This window comes from Podarcis bocagei (assembly GCF_964188305.1).
Source record: "Podarcis bocagei genome assembly, chromosome: 9".
NCBI lineage: Eukaryota > Metazoa > Chordata > Lepidosauria > Squamata > Lacertidae > Podarcis > Podarcis bocagei.
In genome coordinates, this window is record NC_138134.1 from 57,263,062 (window position 1) to 57,288,103 (window position 25,042).

General features: G+C 44.8%; 1 protein-coding gene across 2 annotated transcripts in view; it reads right to left on the bottom strand.

Moving 5' to 3' along the window:
* The window catches only part of ARHGEF38 (Rho guanine nucleotide exchange factor 38), a 59,171-nt gene that overhangs the window by 2,927 nt on the left and 31,202 nt on the right, over window positions 1-25,042 (bottom strand). The window contains exons 6-13 of one of the 2 annotated variants that reach the window (XM_081209343.1): window positions 18,720-18,919; window positions 17,170-17,303; window positions 12,647-12,751; window positions 11,633-11,755; window positions 10,291-10,611; window positions 6,387-6,527; window positions 3,057-3,255; window positions 1,698-1,963 (exon numbers count right to left, since the gene is read on the bottom strand). In XM_081209343.1, coding sequence (XP_081065469.1) covers window positions 1,698-1,963; window positions 3,057-3,255; window positions 6,387-6,527; window positions 10,291-10,611; window positions 11,633-11,755; window positions 12,647-12,751; window positions 17,170-17,303; window positions 18,720-18,919 — 1,489 coding nt within the window. Of the gene's footprint in view, window positions 1-1,688; window positions 1,964-3,056; window positions 3,256-6,386; window positions 6,528-10,290; window positions 10,612-11,632; window positions 11,756-12,646; window positions 12,752-17,169; window positions 17,304-18,719; window positions 18,920-25,042 lie in introns of both variants that reach the window. The other variant, XM_081209342.1, reaches the window with a different exon arrangement.

A 25,042-nucleotide genomic window follows, 5' to 3' on the forward strand; every position in this document is an offset into this window, starting at 1 on the left:
CCAATGGGAAAGGTGGCAGGTCAGTGGGAGAGCATCTGTTTGGCATGCAGAAGGTCACAGCTACGGCTGGTAATGTCTCCTGTCAGAAACCTAGGATATAAGCAACTCTTACATGCTATAATGATATGCAGCACTCCTTCTATAAACACAAGCGTGTTTGCAAACCAGGGACAGCCAACGTGTTGTCATCCAGATGTTGCCAAATTACAAATATTGGATGTCCCATCAGCCCCAGGCAGAATGGCCAACATCTGGAGGGCAGTCCACTGGCTACCCTTGATGCAGAAAGTCAAACAGCAGGCAAGAGGGAACTTCTTGTTTTTCTTATTTGCTGATTACATTTCTAGCCTGTCCGTCCTCCCAAAGGAGACCAGGGTGGCACCTGTGCTATGCTATCAGCTGGATACCTCAGTTGGCTAGATTCTGGTGCCAAAGTTGCAGGTTTGATCCCCCATATGGACAGCTGCATATTCCTACAGTGCAATGGGTTGTACTAAATGATCCTCAGGGTCCCTTCCAGTTCCATGATTCTCGAATCCAGGAGGGCAGCCTCAGGCCTCAGAGTTCCTAGTTCAGACCATAGCTGTCAACTTTTCCCCTTTCTTGCGAGGAATCCTATTTAGAATAAGGGAATTTCCCTTTTAAAAAAGGGAAACATTGACAGCTATGGTTCAGACACTGGGCAGCATGACAGGGCCTCACTGTTTCCAGAAGCACCGCTTCACAACTTTAGAATATTTCCTACGGGCCACTGCTAAGTTCGACATAGGTAAAGGGACCCCTGACCATTAGGTCCAGTCGTGGCCGACTCCGGGGTTGTGGCGCTCATCTCGCTTTATTGGCCGAGGGAGCCGGCGAACAGCTTCCGGGTCATGTGGCCAGCATGACTAAGCCGCTTCTGGAGAACCAGAGCAGCGCACAGAAACACCGTTTACCTTCCCGCCGGAGTGGTACCTATTTATCTACTTGCATTTTGACGTGCTTTTGAACTGCTAGGTTGACCGAGCAACGGGAGCTCACCCCATCATGGGGATTTGAACCGTGACCTTCTGATCAGCAAGCCCTAGGCTCTGTGGTTTAACCCACAGCGCCACCCGCATCCCTCTAAGTTTGACATTGTCTTCTTCAAATATAAAGCTTCCTTTTACATGCTCTTCCTCTCACCACAGCAAGGAACAACAGGAATAAAAAACTTTCTGACCTTAAGAGCTGTTTGACAGTGGAATGGTCTCCCTCAGAAGGTTGTGGTCTTTCCTTCTTTGGAGGCTTTTAAGCAGAGGTTGGGTGGCCATCTGTCATGGATGCTTTAGTTGACATTCCTGCATTGCAGGTGGTTGGAATCTATGATGCTGTAATACTATGACTTTTGGACAGGTGTTTGGGCAAAGTAGGACAAACTGACTTACACTGTCTAGCTTAGCATTATTCACACTGACTGGCAGCTGCTCTCTCTGGTTTTAGATGGGGCTCTCTCCAGTCTGACCTGGCGATGCCAGGGATTGAACCTCAGACCTTCTGCATATGAGGTGGATACTCTTCCACCAAGCCACACCCCTTCCGAAGATTCTCTGAGTGGGCCCACCTCCTTGCCGCTACTCATTTGTGTGCCACCTCCTTGCTGTTCACACACCTGGAGAGAACAGGTGAGCAAGTAGCTACAAGGAGGAGGGGAATGAAGGTGAACTCACGATGCTTACATCTTGGTCGTCCACTCCGTAGAAGCAATCCACCTCTGTCCCGTTAATAGCTGCCTTTTCACACAGGCTATTGTAGGAAGAGCTGCTTCCGCTTCTCTTGTGATGCCCTGCAGGTTTTGTGCTGCCGTCATCCACTTGCCTCACGGAGACAAAAAGGCTGATGTTATCAAAGTCGCCGTCGCATAAACTGGCATCTGAAGCCTCCTTTTGTGCCTTGGCTGGATTGTAGGGCTTCAGGAAGGAGGAATAAACGTATCCTTTCGAAACTAGGGAGGGAGGAGGAAAATTTAAAGAAATTAGGATGTGCTTCCCTGCTCCCCAGTCCTTCTGCCCTTCATAAAAAGCAAAGAGAGGCTTGCCACCAATAAGGAGTATGGAAACAGTGGGGAGACCACTTGGTTCCTCTTGTCCACCATGTTCTCTCAATGTACCTAGTCTGGTCCATAATCTCCCCAGTGAGGCTGGGCAAAAGTCACTGGCGGTCCCTAGTCTTACAACTAGTGTTGTTGTGATGTGGCAGGCCACTCTGGGTTGGGTGACACAGAAGGGGTAACAAAAAAGGGGTTGGCCCTTTGGGGTTATCTAGAGGGCAAGAGTGACACCTCCTTTTTTGTTGCTTTAGCCTTTGGAAGTGAAGGAGGAAATATTGTGGGTGATGCCTTATTCCGTGTAAGTAGGAGAAATAGCTGCCAAGGTGGGAATGTAGCTGCTACCTATAAATACATGTTTGCCTACTTGATGGGTGATGCTGGTTGTGTCTGTTGGATTTTTGTATTTTGGATCTGCTAATAGTTGTTATGGGCCCAATATGTCAGTTGTTTTAGCTTATATTGATGTTTAAGAGGATATCTTAGACAACTTATTTAGTTATGTTATCTGTGCTACTATAAAATGTGCATTTTAATTTTCTTTTTTCTTTTGTATTTGACTTCAGTCTGGGATATTTTTAGGATGTTGTAAAGATTTTATTTAAAACATATATATATATATTTCTTAAAAGATATACTGCAAGTGAAAGACCAAAATTCTGCAATTCAGAAACCCAGTACAAGCAGGATAGAATATGAATTAAGAACAGTTTATGTGTTTTTGTAAACTCAATCATGTTGGAAGTTGCTCTGTTTTGTACCACCAGTGCCAAATCCTTACTCAGGATAACGTCACTCATGCTAGGTTAGGTACTTGTGGTGTGAGCCATGACCAGCTCACAGGGCAGGCTAGAATACTACTCGCAACCTCTGCGAGAAGTCACTGTGGCACAACATGGAAGCTGAGATCACAGGGCTGTTGCGTCCATATTTAATAACCATCACAGCCAAAGGACATCCAATATTGTGATGAATGTGCCTGAGGACTTACTTCCAGTGTCGACAAGCCATCTGCCAGTACTTCCGAAAGGATCCTTTCGTTCCACGACAGCCACCAATTCTCCTTCGTAGAGATCAATATCAAACTCCTGAGTGGCGTTGCATTTGCGCTTGGCTTGGTACAGCAAGTCTGAGTTGTATGTGGAGAGTATCATGGACCTGTGGCTTTCAGTCTGCCGTGGAAATTCAGGCTGGAAAGAAAACAAAACCCAGCTTGAGACATACTTTCAATTGCAATGCCATAGGAAAGCATATTCAGGGTATATCAACATTCCTGCGGCTGTTTTCCCCACCATATATGACAATCTCTGTCTCATTCACTTTCCCAATCAATCCCCATCACACTCCCTTGGCAAGTCGGTATTATTCAGTATCTCTTCTTCTTCTTTGGCAATCACTCGTAGCCCAGTAAGACTGTCTTCCAAAAACACAGTTTTAACAATGAGTCTGTAAGTATCTGGGGACGCGGGTGGCGCTGTGGGTTAAACCACAGAGCCTAGGACTTGCCGATCAGAAAGTCGGTGGTTCGAATTCCCGGATGGGGTGAGCTCCTGTTGCCCAGTCCCTGCTCCTGCCAACCTAGCAGTTTGAAAGCACCTCAAAGTGGGTGCTTCCGGCGGGAAGGTAAATGGCGTTTCCGTGCGCTGCTCTGGTTTGCCAGAAGTGGCTTAGTCATGCTGGCCACATGACCCGGAAGATGTACGCCGGCTCCCTCGGCCAATAAAGCAAGATGAGCTCCGCAACCCCAGAGTCAGCCACGACTGGACCTAAAGGTCAGGGGTCCCTTTACCTTTACCGTAAGTATCTAAATTCAGTAGCTGAATAGGTATTTGAATCCTGGTAACCCATGTCTAAATCTAGCATGTTGCCTATTGAAATACTCTTGCTTATTTCAACACAGAGCCATGGTCAAACCACATACAGCATTCAATGCCCCTATGTATTTAACACACATGCTTCTTTAAAAAATGCAGATAGTGGCCACTGGGTGTGTTGATAATTTAAAAAAGGATGCAGCACATGTGAAAAATGGTTTGGCTCTTTCTCGAAGTCCTGACAAACAACACTCATTTAAAGCTATTTTCACAGGGCTGAAACCCTCCATTGGTAGCATGGGAAGAAAGGGTTAAACTTCCCTTCCTCACCTGCTCTAATCCCCGCTAGTTATCAGCTCCCCCCAGGGAATGCTATTCAATATATATTTTTAAGTACACTTTAACATCATGCCTAGTTTCACGCTCATTTCCACTGACCTGGGAAAATAACTGCTTGCACACAGTGATTTGTCATTTCATAGAAGACGGGCCCAATCTAACAATGCCTATGTGAGTAAACTGCTCGTGTAAGTAGGGTTTTTGTGGAAATCGGCTGCTGGGCTCATTGTTAACCATGAACTATTGGGCAGATTGCAGTGCCATGGCATTAAATTCACAGAGTAAAGCTGTGTACAAATTGCTGCAGCGAACAGGGGCTTATTGTACATGGCAGATAGTCTGAGGTACCTGTGCGTTTTACTTTGACGGCTGTAAGATTAGTCCTCTATGAATAGTCATGTAGAGGAAATTTGCCTTCGCCTCCCGCCTTAATGCACTTATCAGTGTCGGTGTCAATTAACGGGAAGCATTTTGAAGTCACCCCACACAAAAAGTGACAGGGACGTGTAACATCACAAGGCTTGAGAAACCAGTAATCCACGGATTATGCTGTTTTAGATATGGAATGGGAAGTTACCGATAGAGGACAAGCAGGACTTCTACATGGCTCTTGGCGACATTGTGCACTAGACACGTCTAAATCCGAGCACTTCTTTTTTAAAAAAATAACAATAATAAAATCACCTGCCATCACTATGAAAGGCATTTAAAGGTTTCCTGTGTAATAAAAAAAAATTCACCGGAAGATTAGAATTGCTATACAGATGTTTAGTGGGAAATGTGTCTGCGGACTGAATATGCACAAATTGAAGAGGAGCTTACGACAATGGCATTGCCAAGGGCTGTGGAATGAAATGTCAAGCGTGTTTTGGAGAGGAATGGTACAGGGTGGTGTTTGCTTTCAGAGGAATGCATTGCTAGTCATACTTTTTTGAAGTTCTGGACCAGGCTAGGTGCAATAAGAGAGATCCCATGCATTTCTTCCCCCTGCCCAATGTTAATAACAGAGAGATACCCAATTCAGATTGGGAGCATGATCCTTTGGAAAAGAGGGATTAACTCCTGATCCTTGTGCCTTTCACCTGATTAATGCCAGCTACTCCCCCAAGCTGCATTTCTCTGCTTTCCTTTGGACCACATCAGCGAGGCTGAGAGAGGGGTCTTGTTGTCTGGTAAGCCCAGGACCTGCTTGTTCCCCAGGGAGGTCACTTTGGTGCTGCTAACACAGCAATTTGACTTCCCCCTGAAGGCACACTCCATTGTCTCTTGAGACCGACGGGTGCCAACAATAGCAACACAACAACAATTCCCACAAGTTGTTATTTGTTGTGCAAGCAGAAAACCCTGTGCAGGGCTTTGTTAGCCCTTTGTTAGTCCTGCCCTTTACTTCTATGCATACCTCCTGGAAGTTAAGTCCTGTTAAAACTCAACGAAACTTTGGATCCAGACTAAGATGAACTTACTCCACATTTAAATCAATGGGACACGTTAGTCATGACCCATGGATTTCAAGTCCCACGGATTTCAATGAGCACTAGGTGCAAATCCTTAACCACAAGGATCCTTAACCTTTTGAGCTCTTGACTCTATACCTCAGGAATGGGGAATCCATGCCCTTGCCCATATCTTTGGATCAAAACTCCCATCATCTGTTGCCATTGGACATGTTGGCTGGCACTGATGGAAATAGGAGTCCAACATTGTCTGGAGGACCACAACTTTCCCATTCCTGCCGTGCATAACCCAAGACTCATATCTCAAGTTTATAAACAAGATTAGTCTTTTCTTTCCAAAGCAAATGACTGCTGATTTAACAGATAAAGTGTACATATTCATGTATTGAAAGTAGACAGTAGAACAACCCACAGAAAATTAAAACAGTTGAAACTGACATGCAGCTCAGTCAACCACTGTTGTTGACACAGCAGTAGTTTGTAACAACTCAAACAGGACTTGCTCCCAGGTAAAAATGCATAGTAGGATTGGGGCCTTAACAGTGCATGGGTGAAGGAATAGAGTTGGAAGGGAAGCTAAAGACATTTAGCTTTCAGTAGATTCAATTGGCAATAAAAATGTGGTTTCTATATATTTACTTCTCCGCCCTGTATTTTGCTTTTCCTAGTTCCCAAACTTCCAACGGGGACTCCTGTCAAATGTATGCTACAAACCTGGAGAGGAGTTGGCTTCTTTTTTTCAAAGCTCAGCTTTCTCTCAATGAAATTTATGCTGTTGTTTTCTTTGACAAAATTCAGACTGTGTATGTCTTCGAGCACTTGGTGCTGAACTTCGCTGATGCTTGGAGACGACAGCTGTAAGTTCAAAAGAGGTTCAAGTTTACATGATTAGTCACAAGCTGTGATGGATCCTGTGGTGGGGCTTCTGCAGACACAATGCTGAATTTTTGATGCGAACAACACATAGAATCATAGAATTGTAGAGTTGGAAGGGACCAAGAAGACCCATCTTGTCCAACACCCTGCAATGAATGAATCTTTTGCCCAACATGGGGCATGAACCAATCACTCTGAGATTACCAACTGAGCTATCTTCTCCCATGGGTAAAAAAAAGACCACCCTAGTCTAGATGATATCCTTTATTATATATCTAGCTATCCCTTGAACCATTGGCCTTCAATTTCCATTGGCCTTGGCCCAGCATGGGAACGACAAGGAGTTGGAATCCAATTACATCTGGAGGGCTAGAGCAGTGTTTCCCAACCTTTTTTGGGCAAAGGCACACTTGTTTCATGAAAAAAATCTCGAGGCACACCACCATGCCAGATGGGGAAAGGTCACTTTTTACTTATGTAAAAAAAAATAAAAAAATAGTAACTTCCAACGAATTCTGTAGGTCTTGTTTCTGAATCATTAAAGCTGCATTTGGGAAGGATTCGTAAGGGCGCACAGCAACTCAGTCCCACCAACTCAACAGCAGGGTTCTCAGGTTCAGTGAAGGGCTCCCTCAGGGGGGCACATATATACACCTGGGCTCCCGAAAAGCTACCGCAAGAGCCCTTCAGGAGTTCACATAGCGCAGGCCTGAAGGCTGCAGCTTCCCACTTAGCATCCCACCAGAGGAGGAAACCTCAAGTGGTCGACCTGTTTTTTTCCCCTCCCGCCTCCCTTTTGGAGCGCAGAGTTTTGAAGGCCGGCATCAACTCCGTTTTCCCGGATACTTCCCGCTCGAACCGAGGGCTGGGTGAAGCAAGGGCGGCGCTGCGCGTTTTACCTCCACGGCGCAGGGGCTCTGGCTCGCCTTCAGCCACCGCACGCCAGCGCTGGCTGCCACTTCGTCCTGCAGCAACAGCTCCAAAACAGCCGCCATGCCCACCTCTCTCCTCCTCTAGCACTACCGCGCGGGCGAGCCTCCGGGGCAGGCGCACAAGGAGCGTGGGCGCCACCCCTCGACGCCGTCCCAAAAGCCGCCAAAAAGCCCTAAAAAAAGAGGAGCAGCAAAAAAAACACACCACACACGGGGGGCGTGTTCTAATTCGCTTCTAACTCCGGGTTAGAGCGCAGCACGTGGAGGATGGGTGGGGAAAGAGAGAGGAGGCGCACTGATAGAACGCCAGGCACGGGGGCCGCCAGGGAGAGCCAGCGCGCGCCCCACCCCGGACGCTCGCGGCCACCGCCGTCCCTCCCTCCCAGGGAAGGCGGGATTAGAGCAAGCGCCCGGGCAGCAAGAAGCGCGCGCGCGCGCCGGCCCTGCCCTGGATCCCTCAGAACCGCCAGTCTCTGGGAAAGTGGGCGTGGCTTCAGAACTCTCAGGCAGCAGCGCCCGGCAAGGCTTCCCATTGGGAGGCGCGAATGCTTTAGTGGGCGGGGATTGGCGCAAATATAGGCAGGGCGGGCTGAGAGGAGGAGCCACCGCCGAGGAGCAGCGGCACCAGCAGCGTTTCCTCTCCCCCCTCCCCTCCCGTGTCAACAAGCGGGGCGCCTGCGCCGGGGGTTTGCGCGTCAGGCAGGCAGCCAGGCAGGCAGACGGCGAGAGCCCCGCGCTGGGCGGCCTCTCCTTGCCGCCGCCGCCCCGCCTCTCGCCGCCCGACTCGCCCGCCTCCCTCCCACGGCACACCAGGCAACGTCTGGCGGCACACTAGTGTGCCGCGGAACACCGGTTGGGAAACACTGGGCTAGAGGTTCCCCATCCCTAGTTCAGCAAGATATGAATAAGCCCACCTCAAAAGCTTCCATGCTTCCCTCTCCCCTATGGCTAATGGGGGTTTGGCAGCTTTCGTTTCTGCTTTTAACCATAGCCTGATACGTTACACAAACCCAGAACTGTGCAGCTGGCTTTTTGGAAAGTTGTAGATGTTAAAATTAGCCTGAGTTTCCCAAGATTGACTGACACAACAAACTGTAGTTAATCACAAGTGGAAGCAGAAGCTTCTAAACTCCTCCTTGCAGCCATGCTAGAGAATGAGAGAGGGGAGGGAGGGCACAAATCAGGAGAGGTATTATGCTCATTAAGCTAAGCTACAGTTTAGTGTGACATCCTCACGACCTCACTATTTTGCATGCATGTGTTTGAGGAGTAGCGGTATCCACTAGGACACTCTCTTTCACCCAAACAAATATTTCCTTTGCTGTTTTCATTTTCCTTCCAACACGCCACTGCACATAAGAGGAGAACTATGCTTCACAATGCTGCTCAGTTGCATATATTAAACTCATTTTAATACATACACATTGAAAAGCACTTATTACCTAGCAACAATGCTGAGTCAATTAAAGGGAAACAACATCCAACCAGGTGGCACAAAACCTGGTTGAACCAGAGGACGCTAGAGGGCACCCTTCACACACTGGCAGAACCACACTACAGGAAACCAAATAATATGCTAAGAAGCATGTCATTTTCTGGGACAGCGGGGAAGGCAAAACTGTCCAAGCACACAATCATTTAATAACCCAGGCAGCCCAGCCCCATATCTGTTTAATTGAGTTCAACAGGGCTTAATTCCAAATCAATGAGCATCGGACTGCAGCTGTACTATATCCAGGATTAATTCTGGATAGAGATACCCTAACCACAGTGATTTTTTGCTCTGGTATCATCCAGATCAGACAACTTCAAATCCCGAGTGGCAAGTCATGGAAGAAACCAAGCTGGTTATTTATCTGGAGAGAGATAAATCACAAGCCTGGGTTTGGACATCGCACTAAACCAAACTGTGCCTTGGTTCACAGCAGCAGCAGCAGCAGCAGGACCAAAGGAGCAAAGCAGCCACAATATTCTCTGCAGGAACCCACACATCTGCACATTCACACTAAATCATGGCTTGGCTTAGTGTTATGGGTGAACTGGCTCATAAAATAGGGCTGCCATATGTCCGGACATAGCTGAGATTCGTCTGTCAAAAATGTTCAAAAAGCGGCAAAAATGTCTGGGGAAACCCAGGCATATGGCAGCCCATATCTGAAGCGTTGATTTTTTTGATGATTTTCCTTTTAAAAAAATCAACAACTTTGGCCCCCCATAAAAGCTCAAAACTTTTGTGTCCAGATTTTCACTTTTTGAAATATGCCAACCCCATCATAAAACCACAGAATTGGAGGTGGTCCTTGCCCTAATTTCACGCAGCCTGTTAAGGGTGTTGGGAAATGTAGCTCTGTCAGGGATAAACTACAGTTCCCAGGATTCTTTGAGGGAAGCCAAGTGCTTTAAATGTGCATTAAGTGTATGGTGTGTGTGAGACCCAAGTTCATATTACAGTGGTACCTCGGGTTAAGAGCTTAATTCATTCTGGAGGTCCATACTTAACCTAAAACTGTTCTTAACCTGAGGTACCACATTAGCTAATGGGGCCTCCCACTGCTGCCCTGCCGCTGCTGTGCAATTTCTGTTCTCATCCTGAGGTAAAGTTCTTAACCTGAGGTACTATTTCTGGGTTAGCGGAGTCTATAACCTGAAACGTCTGTAACCCGAGGTGTCTGTAACCCAAAGTACCACTCTATTTGTCGAATATAATTCTCCTAGGCTTTTGGTTTTTAAATAAGATTTCAAAGGTGCATAGCAGACAGGCAACCTTAATTGTAATCATCTCAATATGAGCATATCTATAGCCGACTTACCAATGTGAGGGATTCCCCCGTGGAATAGGACTGCAGTGCTGATGACATCATCCCCTGCAGGAGTGTGACGAGGCAACACAGGCAGTTGGTCACGATTTGCTTTGCTGCCCGGTTGAACGTCTGGAGTTCCTCCACCAGCTGGGCATTGAGAGCCTCGTATTCTTTCCTGGCCAAATCCATCTCCTCTCCCGCTGCCTTTTGGTGGTAGCTATTATAATCCAGCAGTTTGTCATAGCGCTTCTGGATGAGCTTCTGAGGGCCTGGGAAGAGGGCCTGCAACACTGACAGGGGGACCAAAACCATCTTCTCTACTTGCTCTGCCTAGATGTGCACAGGTAGGGAAAGAGAGACAACAAATAAATCTTCACCACCCACCTCTCCTCCTTTAAAGCTGACATTTCTCCAGTTATGTATCCACAGAATGGTCTTCCCTCTGAAGCACGTCTCACCTCAACCTTGTATCATTCCTTTGGTTTGATTAGAGTGTCAGACTTGTACCTGGGAGGGCAGGGTTCGAATCCCCACTCGGCCATGAAGCTCTTGGGCAACCTTGGGCTTCTCAGGCTAACCTACCTCAAAGGGTTTTCATTGTGGGGATTAAATGAGGAGGGGGAGAACCATGTACCTGGAGCTCCTTGCAGGAAAAGGTGGGATATAAGGGCAATAAGACAAATAAATGCATTTTAGGAACTGATGGGTTGTTGCTTTTTAATGATGATGCTAATTATGTAACGTGCAATAATGATTTTAATGTTTCCATTGGCTATGTATTATGTTTTCAAATTACCGTATTTTTGTAAACCTCCCAATTTCGGAGTGAAAGAGTGGGGGAGGGAATAGAAAACTATAAATAAATATGTGCCCGAGGATTAAGGACGGAATTAATCACAGGGTATAGCCCTGATCCAGCACAAGAACTACTCACGCCACATCTGTTTGTGATGCAACCTGATTCCAGAAAAACTGTTGTAAGGCTATCAACACATTTACCCTGAATTTAGAACCCTTGGCCTTTGATTTGTGTTGCTTGCCTACACAAGTACAGAGGCCTTTCTGCTGCAGACATTTCCCTTGAACATGTGGAAAGCTGGAAGGAACCATGTGGCAGCCCTTTTTTACTCATTTTGCCCCTTCATGCCAGTAATGACTGACTAGGGCTGAAATCTTCCTTCTTCCTCATTGTGGAAGGCTAGAATTTTTATTTGCAAGAAATCAGGGCTTCAGGAAGCTGGGTAAAAAACAACAACACACCTTCTGCTGGCTTTGTTGCAGAAGCAACAAACTTCCTTAAACTCCCTATCCCTTATCTTTTGTTTGAAACCAATATCCTTCAAAAACGTACATATCGTTCGCTGGGCTTTTCAGCATTAATCAAGGTGTTTGAAAAGCCATTTTCCTCATCTTCTTTCTCGTGCAGAAAATCTTGAAGTTCGGTTACGTTCTGTGCAGCTAGAAGCGTAGACTCCTGGAAATGATGAAAACAATGAAATGGGCAAAAGATGTGCGTGCTCAGATGTACACACAAATGGAAGAGGAGGCACATGAAGGAAATGAAACGGCTAGGTCAAGTTTGGGCAATTTGTGGCCCATCCAGATGTTATTGGGCTGCAACTCCCACCTGACCAGTGCGGCCAATGGTCAAAGATGATGGGAATTGTAGCCCAGCAAGACCTGGAGGTTCCCCACCCATTTGCAAAGCAGTCTACATTCCCCTCCAATGCTAGCATGTGTTTTAGTGGATGACATCCCCACTAAGGAACTAGAAGTCTGTTTGACTTGATATTCACTTAAAACAGAATGAGGTGCACCAATGGATAGCACGTTTCAGAGGATCTCTCATGTGAAAAGTTCTACCCGAGCAGGAAATTATCCCTGCAAAGACCGGATTCTGCTATAATCTCTCTCGTTTAGATTTGTCATCTTTCCTACTTGATCCAGGAAGTGTTTTAGTTTTTTCCCATGCTTACACCACCCTGCAAACCACCATCTTCTTCTGAACCAGGCCTTTGACCAAGGATGAGGAACCTGTGGCCCCCACAGATGTCCGCTTCTCATCCGCCCCAAACAGCATGACCAACAGTCAGTGATAATGGGAGCTGTTGTCAAGCAGCATACAGAGTGACATGGAGCCACCCATGCCTTGGACTAATATAGCCCTAAAAGCTTTTGCCAGGAGCCACACTAATTGAGGTCTAACCTTCATATCATTATGCAACTTGAGAATTCATCCTGGTCTTTTAAAACATCTCATCCAGTGGATTCAAGTTTCACACTCATTCAGAAGAAGCTAATATTCGCTTGCAACATGCAAGTAGCAAATGGATTCTTTTTTTAGTTGTGCTGTGTTAACACTCACCTTCAGATGCTGTAGAGACACCGAAATATTCTTCACGCAGAGTTTGACCGTCTTTTCCAAACTTCTAAATAACTTCTCCTCTTTATTAAAAGTTTCATCTTTCACCTAAAACACAGGGCAACACCGAGATCAGGAGCAGAGGCCACTCATTAGTAATTGGTGGAGTAGCCCTAACACTGGCAGAGATATTGCATAAAGTATTTCTGCATTCCTTCCACTGAAGCTACAAGAATAGCTTTAAGTGCTCTTAGACTGTGGCCTCATGCGGACATAGTGATAAATTATGGCTTATCCTTATTGGAATGAATTAGCTGAGCCAACCTCGAGCCAAGAGGAGGAGAGGAGGTTGGAAGATTTTGTTGTTTCTTCTGGATGCAGACAAACCATGGTTAGTCTTAGCTAGCAAGACACCTTCAGACTTTGGCTTATGTAGCTGACTTGTTTCAATTCAAATGAAATGCTAAAACATGGTGAACTGGAAGCTTTTGTGTCAATTTTCAATCTCCTGCTCACAGCTACATCAGAGAGGGGAGGAATGCATAAGTCCAAGGCTCACACAAGCTCATTCACAGAACATTAAACCATAGGTTAGCACTGTGCCCAAACCAGGCCTATATCTTGTCACATTTCATTTCATTTCAATCCCTTTGCTCATGTTCCCAGATATATCCTTCATCATCTCAGAATTACAAGTTCCATTTCATTCTTTTAAAAGTAATGCTGAATTTATGCAATTGTCATCATAAGGCAATAGTGGCACAAATTTGATCAAATATCCTAGCGGTGGGGGAGAGATGTAGTGTGGGAACCTGAGAAGGGAACAGTAAGCAACCAGTAAGTTGTATTTTCTGCAGAAAGTGAAGAATTGAAGAAGTACTGTGTGTTTTAATGAATGGATAGATACCCAAACAGACATCCTCCACACTGATGAGTCTGCCTTCTATATAATCAATAAACTTCCACAAAAAGTGCAGATGAATTAAGAAAGTGTGTGTTTGTGTGGATGGATGGATAGATGGATGGATGGATGGATGGATAGCTAGATAGATGTTCTCCACCCTTATGAGTCTGTCTGCTGCCTGGGGTCATGCTCCATATCCCCCCACCATTTGAAGCACAAAGAGTGAATATGATGGACAGGGACTTTTCTGTGGTGGGACCTTTTGATGAACAGCTCAGCCATGATGTTTTCTTTGGAGTTTTTCTGGTGTTGCTTTTTAAACTGCTCCATTGATGCTGCTTTAATTCTGTTCTTGATTGCTATTCCTGTGTCTGCTTTAAATTTTTGAATTTTTATGATTTTGCTCTATTCCATTAATTTTATTGCTAGTGAGTTCCACCTTTTCTAGCTAGCAATTTCTAACTTTCATTGCTAGTGATTGATACCTATTCTACCTTTACAGAAAGGTACATATATATATATCAAACAATCGCTGAGACGGCTAGAGCGCCGGTGGCAGATAACTCATTCTGAAGCTGACCAGACACAGGTTAGAGCTCAGTGTCAAGCCTACCAAGTGGTGGTAGCTACGGCGAAGAATTTCTTCACCGCCTCTATTGCATCTGCAGAAAACAGCAGCAGGAGACTCTTTCAGGTGGTTCGAAATTTAGCGGAACCACCTGCTCCATCGGGGCCCAGTATGGGCCATGTGATCTCCTGAGCCATTTTGGACTCATCTGTCCATGGAGGCGCAGGTCAATTCTGTGTCCAGGGCAGCTGTTTATCAGCTCCATCTGGTAAGCAGGCTGAGACCCTACCTACCCGCAGACTGTCTCGCCAGAGTGGTGCATGCTCTACTTATCTCTCGCTTGGACTACTGCAATGCACTATATGTGGGGCTACCTTCGAAGGTGACCCAAAAACTACAACTAATCCAGAATGCGGCAGCTAGACTGGTGACTGGGAGCGGCCGCCGAGACCACATAACACTTGCCCTATGGAATGCCCTCCCACCAGATATCAAAGAGAAAAACAACTACCAGATTTTTAGAAGACATCTGAAGGCAGCCCTGTTTAGGGAAGCTTTTAATGTTTAATAGACTATTGTATTTTAATCTTCTGTTGGAAGCCACCCAGAGTGGCTGGGGAAAATCAGCCAGATGGGTGGGGTATAATTAATTAATTATTTATTATTATTATTATTATTATTATTATTATTATTATTATTATTATATTTAAATAATAATACAAATTCTCATGCATACATGCATATGCAAATATCTACAACTGTGACAGTGAAGCAGATATGAAGTAGGGGAACAGCATCACCCTAGAATGAGGATAGTGCAAAACTTCTGTCTGGACCACTCATGCAGAAATGTGAACCTCTTTCATGAGACAGAAGCCATAGTGTGTGGCATGAAGTTGTCACACCTGACCTCCTGATAGCTGTGCTTCTGCTACTTATTTAGGAGCTACAGAGAGAGGGATTGAGGCAGCAGGGAGGTTGACACAGTGCAAATGTATCAGCAGCAGCAGTGGATTGGCTCTGCCAGTACATTTGCACCGTGCCAACCTACCCATCATCTCTCTCTCCTGGTAAGCAGCAGTGACTCAGCTTTCAGAAGATCAGGTGAGCACGACAACCCCAACATGCCACTCGCTACAGGATAAAAGATTTTGAACATAGTGTGGATTGCAAGGCCATCCCACTGCAGTTCATAAACGCCTGCTAACCTCCTGCATGCTTGGAAAACACACGTTCGCAAATGCAACCGTTAAAAGTTTTAACAGCAAAAAGAAAAGGAGGAGTGGGAAGCTTAAGAGAAGTGACAGAAATTTCCCTTTGCTTGTTAAGTAGGGTCAGCAAGATATCAGAGAAGCACGGGGTTGATTTTATGACACTTGCCTAGACTTTCATCTCTCTTAGCTTGCATAAAAATGTATACGAGCAATGCATCATTTTAGATCATGCATTTGTCTGTCCCTCTGCTCATTACTGTACTTCTGCAGAATTAATACTTGCGCAAAGTTTGAGAGAGACTCCTATTATTTCAGAGGCTGACCAATACTTGTCCCGATTTGAGGGTTGGCATTTTTATTTGCTTCAGTTTTCTTTCTTTGTATAGAAGAGAGAGAGAAGATGACGGCAACAACCTTGGAAGTGTCAAATCTGGTCTTCTCTTCTAATGCAGTAGGAGTTGCTGCAGATGTCAGAGATGTGAAATGTGAGTGCTCTGAACCTCTAATTAAAGGGGGGGGGAGGATGCTCAGTCATTCATAAAAGCATCATCTCCTCCCCCCACTCAAAGTGTTTCTCCAGTATTTGAGTTTGAAAAGTGTTTAGAAAAAGAACACCAAACCAGAGAGAATTTACTGTCTGAATAAAAATAGCTTCTCTTCGCAATTAAGGACATTTCACGGTGGCTGGCATTGGAAGGCTGCGAGTGCTGCTAGCAGATAGTTATAACTTGCATGTGTGTGTGTGTGTTGTGTAGTTTGGAAGATGTGGGAGAGTCACATGGCTCATCCAAACAGGCCTCACTCTGGGGACTGGGAGAACTACATTAGCAGTCTTAGTCAGTGCTATTTTTCTAGAAAAAGAGGAGCCAGAATTCACCATGAACATCTCCCCTGTTCTCTTATCATGCAATGGTGGCCACCTGAGAGATGCTGGAAGAGAGTTCTGCTGAATTCTGGCTGAAAAAAACCCTGGTCCTAGTCTCCATTGTCCAGATGTAATATAGGATTTAATTCACAATGGCCACCATCAGTTTGCACAGCTGATAAGCCCACATTCATTGCCCACACTCTTCTCAAGAGCCATCATAATGCCTCTTACTTGCCAGGATGGAGAGATTTTTGTCTCCATGTGTGTAGAAACCTTTGGCCTTTGTGTGGCTTAGCATACTGTATCAATGTAATCATTCCATCCATTGCTGTGCCCATTCTTTACTCTAGTGTCACGTACTATGACTTCCAGCTCTGCCTACTCCTGACACGTGGCCCCACAGAAGGTTGCCAGTGGGGGAATCCGCCCCTTGTTTGAGAAACATGAATACAATATTCATTTGGATTCCTGAATTCCTTTGCAAAACAGGGAGCCAGGCTGTGCTGCAGAGCCAGAATGAATGTTGCCTGCTGTGCTCTTAAGTTCTCTTCCTGCCACAATAAATCTATTAATGATGGACAATCCCATCATATGAGCAGCTGCAAAGACTGTGTGATTGCAGTTCCCTGGCTCCAAGGAGGTGACAGTGATGGTTGGACACTCCTGAACCTCTGTGCTGCATCAACAAGCCCATTCCAGAGCAGAAGACGCAATACAAGCATTGCCCCTTCTTATCCCATTGGAAAAGCAGCCCCATCAGAAACACAGGGCTTCTTCTGAAAATGCCAAGCACAGGGCTATCAATGAGCCTTGTGCTGCAGTGCCCAGTGGGCAGTCCTGTCTGCCTGTCGAATTTGATCTACAAGACCAACCCTGATTAGGGGTCTGGCCAATGGAGCAAAAAAGCTTCTCCACTCCTAGTTTACACCCTTTAAAACACTCTGTAAAGAAAAATGCCAGACACCTAAATACCTGAGGTTCTCCTCCAGTCAAAATTTTCAGGTGGCCAGTGACTCTCTTCGATTTTTTACTAATCGAGTGAATGTTTAGTCTTGCAAATTTCTCTTTTAGAGATTCATCTTCGTCATTTTTCTTATACTTCAGCACTGCAATTAGAAAAAAACACATCAATACATCAAATCTGCATTTATATGGGGCTTATCCTACTGTCCTTCAAAGTCATGAAGAGACCAACAAAAGACAGAAAGAGCTGAAGGTTACTACCTATGGAAATAACAAGGATAATGAAAATCATTGTGGCCATATAAGCTTTTAAAAATCCATCTCTCTAATTGTTCCTGTTGTTTGTAGTAGCTCCTTTGATGCTATTTACTGCAGAACATATAATTCCGTGTGCTATAATAATTTTCATGCCTTCATGATTTAAATCCCTAGTGAATCTGCTTGACAGAAGCTGAAACATAACAAGAAAAACATGCCCCAACTTTCTTATACACCTTATGCAAATGCAAGAATCCAATGGTGGACCTGAAACAAATATAATATTTCATTTTCTCCCTCACTAGTTAAGACTAGTAGGCTGGAAGTCAAATACTGTATGCTGTTTTTCTCATAAACATCTGAGGTCACCTAGCTGGTAACTTGAAAAACAGAATGTTGAACAAGATGGACTTTGGTTTAATTCTGCAAGGCACACACTAACATCTTTAAAGGACCCATTTAATTATCACAGTCAGTGGCTGTGTTCAGATAAATTATGGTTTATCACACCATGAATAAGACTTACATCCTGCCCCTCTCTTAGCTAATCCTGACCTACTCCTCTCCTCTCCCACCATGCAATGGAGTTCAGAGGCTTTCACGTTAGGAAGTTTCTTTTCATTAAATATAGCAGGCATGGCCAACAGGTAGATCGTGATCTACCGGTAGATCACTGGACGTCTGTGGTAGATCACTGGCAGATCACTGGCTCCCCCCAAAGAAGCCCAAGAACTTTGGCTCTCCTAAAAAAAGCTAAACATTTTAAACCCTGCAGCCCATAAAAAGAAGCTCAACAACTTTGACCTGAACCCCCCAAAAGGGGGTAGATCACTGCCAGTTTTTAACTCTGTGAGTAGATTGCAGTCTCTTGGGAGTTGGCCACCCCGAAATATAGTTTGCATTGTTGCCCAAACCCAGAAAAACCAGCCAACTTCAAACCATGGTTTATGAAGCTGCCTTGTTTCTACTAACCATAGTTGAGTTTAGCCAGTTTAGTGTTTAGACACACCCTAAACTGTGATTAAACTAAAACGGAAGCTTCCAAACTCCTTCTTTGGAGCATGCACCCAAACTGACATGGGAACATAAACAATACCTGGAAAGGCAGTTGAAACATAGGTTGAAGCCAAGACTTATTGCAGTTTTGTGAGCAGAAGCCAAAAATTACAAGAACCCCACTGGCTAAGGCCAAAGGTCTTATTCTCCAGCAGCCAATGAGATGCTTCTGAAAAGCCCTCAAGCCAGGTTTGAAGGAAATAGCCTTTCCCTGCAATTACCCCACATTGTTGACACTGCCTTACCTAAATCCTTTCTTCTTTTAAGTTCGTTTATATTTGTATTCATGCCTTTCACAGCAACCAAGGCATCCTGCAGTGCTGTGTGGTCCGGGTGGGACCTGGGAGTTGCATTCAAGAGCTCACATAGCAACAAGGGATACTTCATCACACGCTGGATGGGTTTGATCATCAGAGACCCCATGTCCAGAAGGTTTGGTTTCCCCCTGAAATTTAAACAAAGCTCTGTTAAGTCAACAAATGAGTTCCTGAAGGTGGGGGAGAGGAAGGTCTTAGTTCCTTGTAGTGGCTCCTTTCACAACAAATCCATAACTGGCGAAGCTATTCTGGCGAAGCTATTCTCTTTACTGTAAAATATCTAGTGGATGAAACAATATATGAACTTTGGAAAAACAAACAACTGTTATCATGAGTCATTCTAATTGCAGGTATACCTGCTGCTAGCTAGTGCTTTATATTCTTTATTGATGTGGCTAATGCTTCCAGCTGTTTGATGCATTTTCACCCCTGTAAAAATTACAATTAGTTGTCACAATCAACCATTTAGTTTTCTTCCACTTGCCATTTAAGCATTCTTGCTATCTTAAAAAAAAAAAGTATACACAGATGTTTCAAGAACCAGGACCCTAGGGTGCTAAAACAGTGTTTAGGGTGCTGAATGTGAGATCATATGATTGCTTCCCCCTAAAATGAACAGCAAGCAATGGTGGCTATCGTCTGTCACCACTATATAGGTACTCAGTTTGACTTTGCCAAACAGATGACATCTTTAAGCGTACCTCTTTATTACATTTTCACATCAAAGCCAGTAGCAGACAGTGCGACGGGGCACTGCCACTCACCTGACCTCTGGTCAGTCACTTTGCTGCTGCATGGCAGTTGACAGAGGGCAAGGAGGGAGGCAATAGTGTCAAGATTAAATGCACCTTGTGTTATTAGAAAGTTGGCAACCCTAATATAGAAGCATCATCATGGTCAGCTATTGTATTTGGCAACCCAGTAAGTCAATGCTTGCTTGCAGCATATATGCTTCTGATATATTCATTCTTTATTAGTATACAGTTGTAGGTTGGAAGTTGAATGGAATCCATTCCGGAAGTCCGTTCAACTTCCAAAACGTTCAGAAACCAAAACGCAGCTTCTGATTGGCTTCAGGAAGCTCCTGCAGCCAATCAGAAGCCCCGCTAGATGTTCGGCTTCCCAAAATAGTTCACAAACTGGAACAGTCACTTCCGGATTTGCAGTGTTCGGGAGCCTAAATGTTCGGGAACTAAGCTGTTCCAAAACCAAGGTACGATTGTATAATGTTTTTAAGGCATACATCAAAGCCTTTCATTCTGTCCTATCTTTTCATTTTAAACAGTTTCATTCTTTCCTCTCCTTTATCTAAAACATCTAAAAACATCTTAAAATTCCAGCAAAGATGCAAGCTGGGGAAGATCTAGGCTTGTTGGAAAAAGGTCTTCAGTAGGTGCTGGAAAGACAGCAGAGACAGCACATGTCTAATATTGAACAGGAGTGGATTCCAAAAGGTTGATGTCACTACACCAGTGGCATGATTCCTACATTGTTTGGAATGGACCTCTTGATAAGATGGCATAGGGTGAGAAGATCTTCAAAAATAAAAATAAAATCCAGCATTAGCAACCTTACTCTTCCTTGCTTGATGCTGAACCAAATATAGAGTTCTGCTTCTGCAGCACAATTGATTTTAAAACAGCAGCAGCAGCAACAACTTGAAATTACTGTTGTTTTCCTCAGAAAACCCATGCGAATGCAAATATTTAAAAGCAGCTTCAGGAATGGCGTGAGGTAGATTTCAAGTGTGCCTTTGCTTCCACAGTTAGTCTTTGGATGGCTTCCCAAGTGATAAACAGCTCTCTGCTTGCATTTGTGCATGCCAAAATCTAGCAATATGTGTTGGAAAGATAGGAAGTTTGCGAAAAGATAATGTTTCCCTGGGGCATGAATTGCTACCCAGTTCAGCCCATCTAATTTGACCGAGTCAGATTACCCAGCGATAACTCTCCTTAGATTAGTTGTGTTTTTAACATGCATGTTTTCGCATTACACCGCAACCCTGGAGAGGGAAGGAAGGAGAGATAGAGAAGGAACACAGTCTCCCTGCATAAGTTAAAACAGACCTGTAGCATCTTGTGACATACATTGTGCAGAAAATTAAGCCGATAATTCATTTGTGATGCTTCTTCAGCCATACACCGTCTTCGTGCGGATTTAGTAAAAAAATTCTAGCACCATAGGTAGCTACACTGATCTCATCGCAAATCGCTGCTACTCCTTTACACTCATATTAACGCAGCTGGCTTAATTCTGACAGAATCCACTTCCTCTGCAGATGGCAGGCAATGAAATGAAGTCATATGCTGAATAACAACATGTAGCTTCTCCCCTCCCCCCCTCCAAAAAACCCTTGAAGTTGATGCAATTGTAAAATGGAATAACCTCATGTTCTGTCGCCCTGAGCAACTTGAAAGAAGGACAGGGGGCGCAAAATGGAATAATGATCACAGATATTCTCGATTCGTGAAAAACCCAGGTAATCAGGCCATCGTTTGAAATCCTCTTTTCCTAAAGCCCTATCTCCACCATACGCTGAACGCACTTTTGTGCCACTTTAAACAGTGATGCTTTCCCCCAAAAGAATCCTGTTTTAGAAACTAGTGAGCTCAAAGACAGTGACTGGAACTGATCTTGAACATTGACTTGGGGCAAGGGGAGCAACAAGGTTTTGAATTTGTTGGACTAAGCCTCTTTAGCTCTCCAATGCTAGAATGGGGATTCTTAGCAGAAGTCAGCAAACGATGGGTTAAACTCAACAGGATGAATCATTTTTTCAGAGGCTCAAGCAGGAGGTTGGGGAGAGAGCTGCTTGAAAGCCATTTTCCAAGCAGCAAAAAGGCTTTCAAATAGTGCTGTGCTTTGAAGTCTCAACAACTGGTCCTTCAAGGCACCACCTGGCATTGTAAGTGGGTGGCCTGTCTAATAAAATGCCATTTTACAGTTTGGTATTATTTTTATCTTGAATTACATCTTGGAAGCGCACCATGATCATTTCCTTGCTTAGGCCCTCTAAACATATTGATCCGACCCTTCTGTAAGTATTTTGCGGGAACAAGTCAAGCACATACTGAGAACTTTAAAGGTAAAGGGACCCCTGACCATTAGGTCCAGTCGTGGCTGACTCTGGTGTTGCGGCACTCATCTCGCTTTATTGGCCGAGGAAGCCGACTTTTGTCTGCAGACAGCTTCCGGGTCATGTGGCCAGCATGACTAAGCCGCTTCTGGCGAACCAGAGCAGCGCACAGAAACGCCGTTTACCTTCCTGCCGGAGTGGTACCTATTTATCTACTTGCACTTGACGTGCTTTCAAACTGCTAGGTTGGCAGGAGCAGGGACCAAGCAACGGGAGCTCACCCTGTCGTGGGGATTCGAACCACCGACCTTCTGATCTGCAAGTCCTAGGCTCTGTGGTTTAACCCACAGCGCCACCCGCGTCCCACTGAGAACTGAGAACTTTACATCTGTGCAATTAAAGTGGACTAAAAGAGTATTGTTGCTCTAATGCAGAGTTTCCCAAACTTGGGTCTCCAGGTTTTTTTGGATTACAACTCCCATCATCCCAAATTAGCAGGACCAGTGGTCAAAAATGATGGGAAACCCCTGTTCTAATGCAACAAATCTTGTTGTCTTTTTCAAATTTGACTTTCTACAGTTTGGAAAGCGACTGAAATACCGTATTTTTTGCACCATAACACTCACTTTTTTCCTCCTAAAAAGTAAGGGGAAATGTCTGTGCGTGTTATGGAGGGAATGCCTATGGGTGGCATGCCTGCGGATTTTCCTCCTCTAAAAACTACGTGCGTGTTATGGTCGGGTGCGTGTTATAGAGTGAAAAATACGGTATGTGAGATAAACAAATCATTAATGGGAAAATGTATAAATACTCTGCAAGCAAATCAGAAGGAATTTAGGAGGAATCACTCCATAAACAATTTGAAATGAATGCTCAATAAAGACTGGGCATAATCTAACCACTGCATAAGCTTTATACAAGCAAATCATGATGAATGGTGAATAATTGGTTTATCTATACAGCAGTGTTCATTCTCAGATGTTGTTGGACTACAACTCCCATTATCCTCAGCCAGGCTAGTCCTTGGCTAAGGATGATGGACACTGTAGTCCAACAACACTGGGGACCAAATGTGGAAGAACACTAATCAAGAGGGACTCTTAGTCTCGGCTTGCGGATGTTTTCTCTATTTTATATATGAAGGGCATTTTGTTAATAATAATAATAATAATAATAATAATAATAATAATAATAATAATAAACAACTAAGGCAGGAGCAACATTCAGTCGTGAATCTCCTTACCTATAGCGTCCGGCTTCTCATTCCAAATAGGCTACCAATATTTAAAACTTTCCCACAACTGGGGAAGTTGCTCCCTTGTTATGTGATAAGTGATGAACCAATATGTTCCAAGCTGCAAATAGTTTTAGAGGAGTCCAGCAAATGGGACAACACAGTGACTCTCACTTCATAGAGAAGTTATCTGGTACATTATCCCAGTTTAGGGAACAACACTAGCTGGCATCTCGCACTACAGCACACTTAGCCTAAAGGCTAATTCAGCTCTGCATTGAACTCAGCGACGGTTATATGGGCAGAGAAAGAACCAGGCAATTTAGCTTGACAGCTTGGGGGAGCTGCTACCACGCAAGAAAGTACAATATTTCTCCCTGCTTAAACTGAGCGGCAAACATCTATCCTCAGAAGAATTCTGATTTCATCGTGGCCACATATTATTTCTGTGTGTGACTGTCAAAAAATTATTCACAGATCTCACAGAGGTATTTATTCTGCTATAATCGCCAATCTGCTGCCTTTGCTGTGAGTTATGGGGCTCGGCACAGAGGCAAGAGAAAGGGTTACTGTGAAGCTGAAATGTCTTGGAGGCAGGTGTTTCCAGGGCAGGAATCCACAAGCTAAAATGCTCATTAGGGTTTCCAAGAACAGGGACTGTTATTGTGCCTGGATTGTGAAAGCCAGAAGGTTTCATGGGTCCCCCTTATTCAGCCACCACAGGGTCATCCATAAACTGGCCTCTGAAAGGTAATTGCTGATGAATTATTGGCCAATTTACATCCCATGTGCAACTCACAGTTTATGGCATCTGTTTTTGAAGGTGATAAGCGCACATTAATTTGTGGAAGTGCGGCACAAGCAATTTGTGGCAAGTCTGTGCTCTTCACACACACACACACACACACACACACACACACACACAGGCTTTTCTCTCTCTTTTACAGTGGTACCTTGGGTTACATATGCTTCAGGTTACATACGCTTCAGGTTAGAGACTCTGCTAACCCAGAAATATTACCTCAGGTTAAGAACTTTGCTTCAGGATGAGAACAGAAATTGTGCTCCGGTGGCACGGCAGCAGCAGGAGGCCCCATTAGCTAAATGGTGCTTCAGGTTAAGAACAGTTTCAGGTTAAGAACGGACCTCCGGAACGAATTAAATACTTAACCTGAGGTACCACTGTCTATGGCTTGTCTTTTGTTTAAAGCTCCACAATCTTCACTCAGAATCTCTTGGTCTTTATCTGGAGAGGAAACTTTTTAATTTCTGCCTCATCCCATTCAAGAGGAATCTATTGGATGGACCCATGCATTCAACACAGACATTCAGTTTGCTGTAGATCCCCAGAAAACTCATCCACGGTGCATGGGATGGGTTTATTTTCAGCCTGAGGCAAAATAAGTGGGCGGGACAACAGGTGTGACACATACCTCTGTACAGTAAGCTACACTGCAGCCAATAGCATGAAGAATAGCAAGAAAGAGACATTATCGCAGTTCAAGGCACTTGAGGCAGGTATGTGGGTAGGACCAGTGAAGGGTATGACCTAGGGTGATGGGGTGTGGCCTAGAGTGGAGGTATGACCTGGGGAGAGATGTATGGAGTGGCCTATAAGACCATTTTGGACAGGGCTATAGCTAGGGGGTGGTGAGGCGGGACCCGGCCAGGGGTGCAGGCGAGAGGGGGGGGAGAGCAAAATTGGCTTAAAATATGTCCATAAATAAAAAATTTGATTATTGCCTCATAAGAAAAGGTTTTTAATAGAGGGTGAATTGAACTGGGGTGGGGGTTGGAGGAGAGGCGGAGAGAAGAGCTAATTTGTCAGCGGCTAGGGGGCGCAATCTGGACGGTTCTGCCAGGGGCGCAAGATCACCTCTGATTTTGGAACCCCCGGCCTCAAGTTCCCAACCTCTGGCCCAGTGTACTCTTTTCATGGAT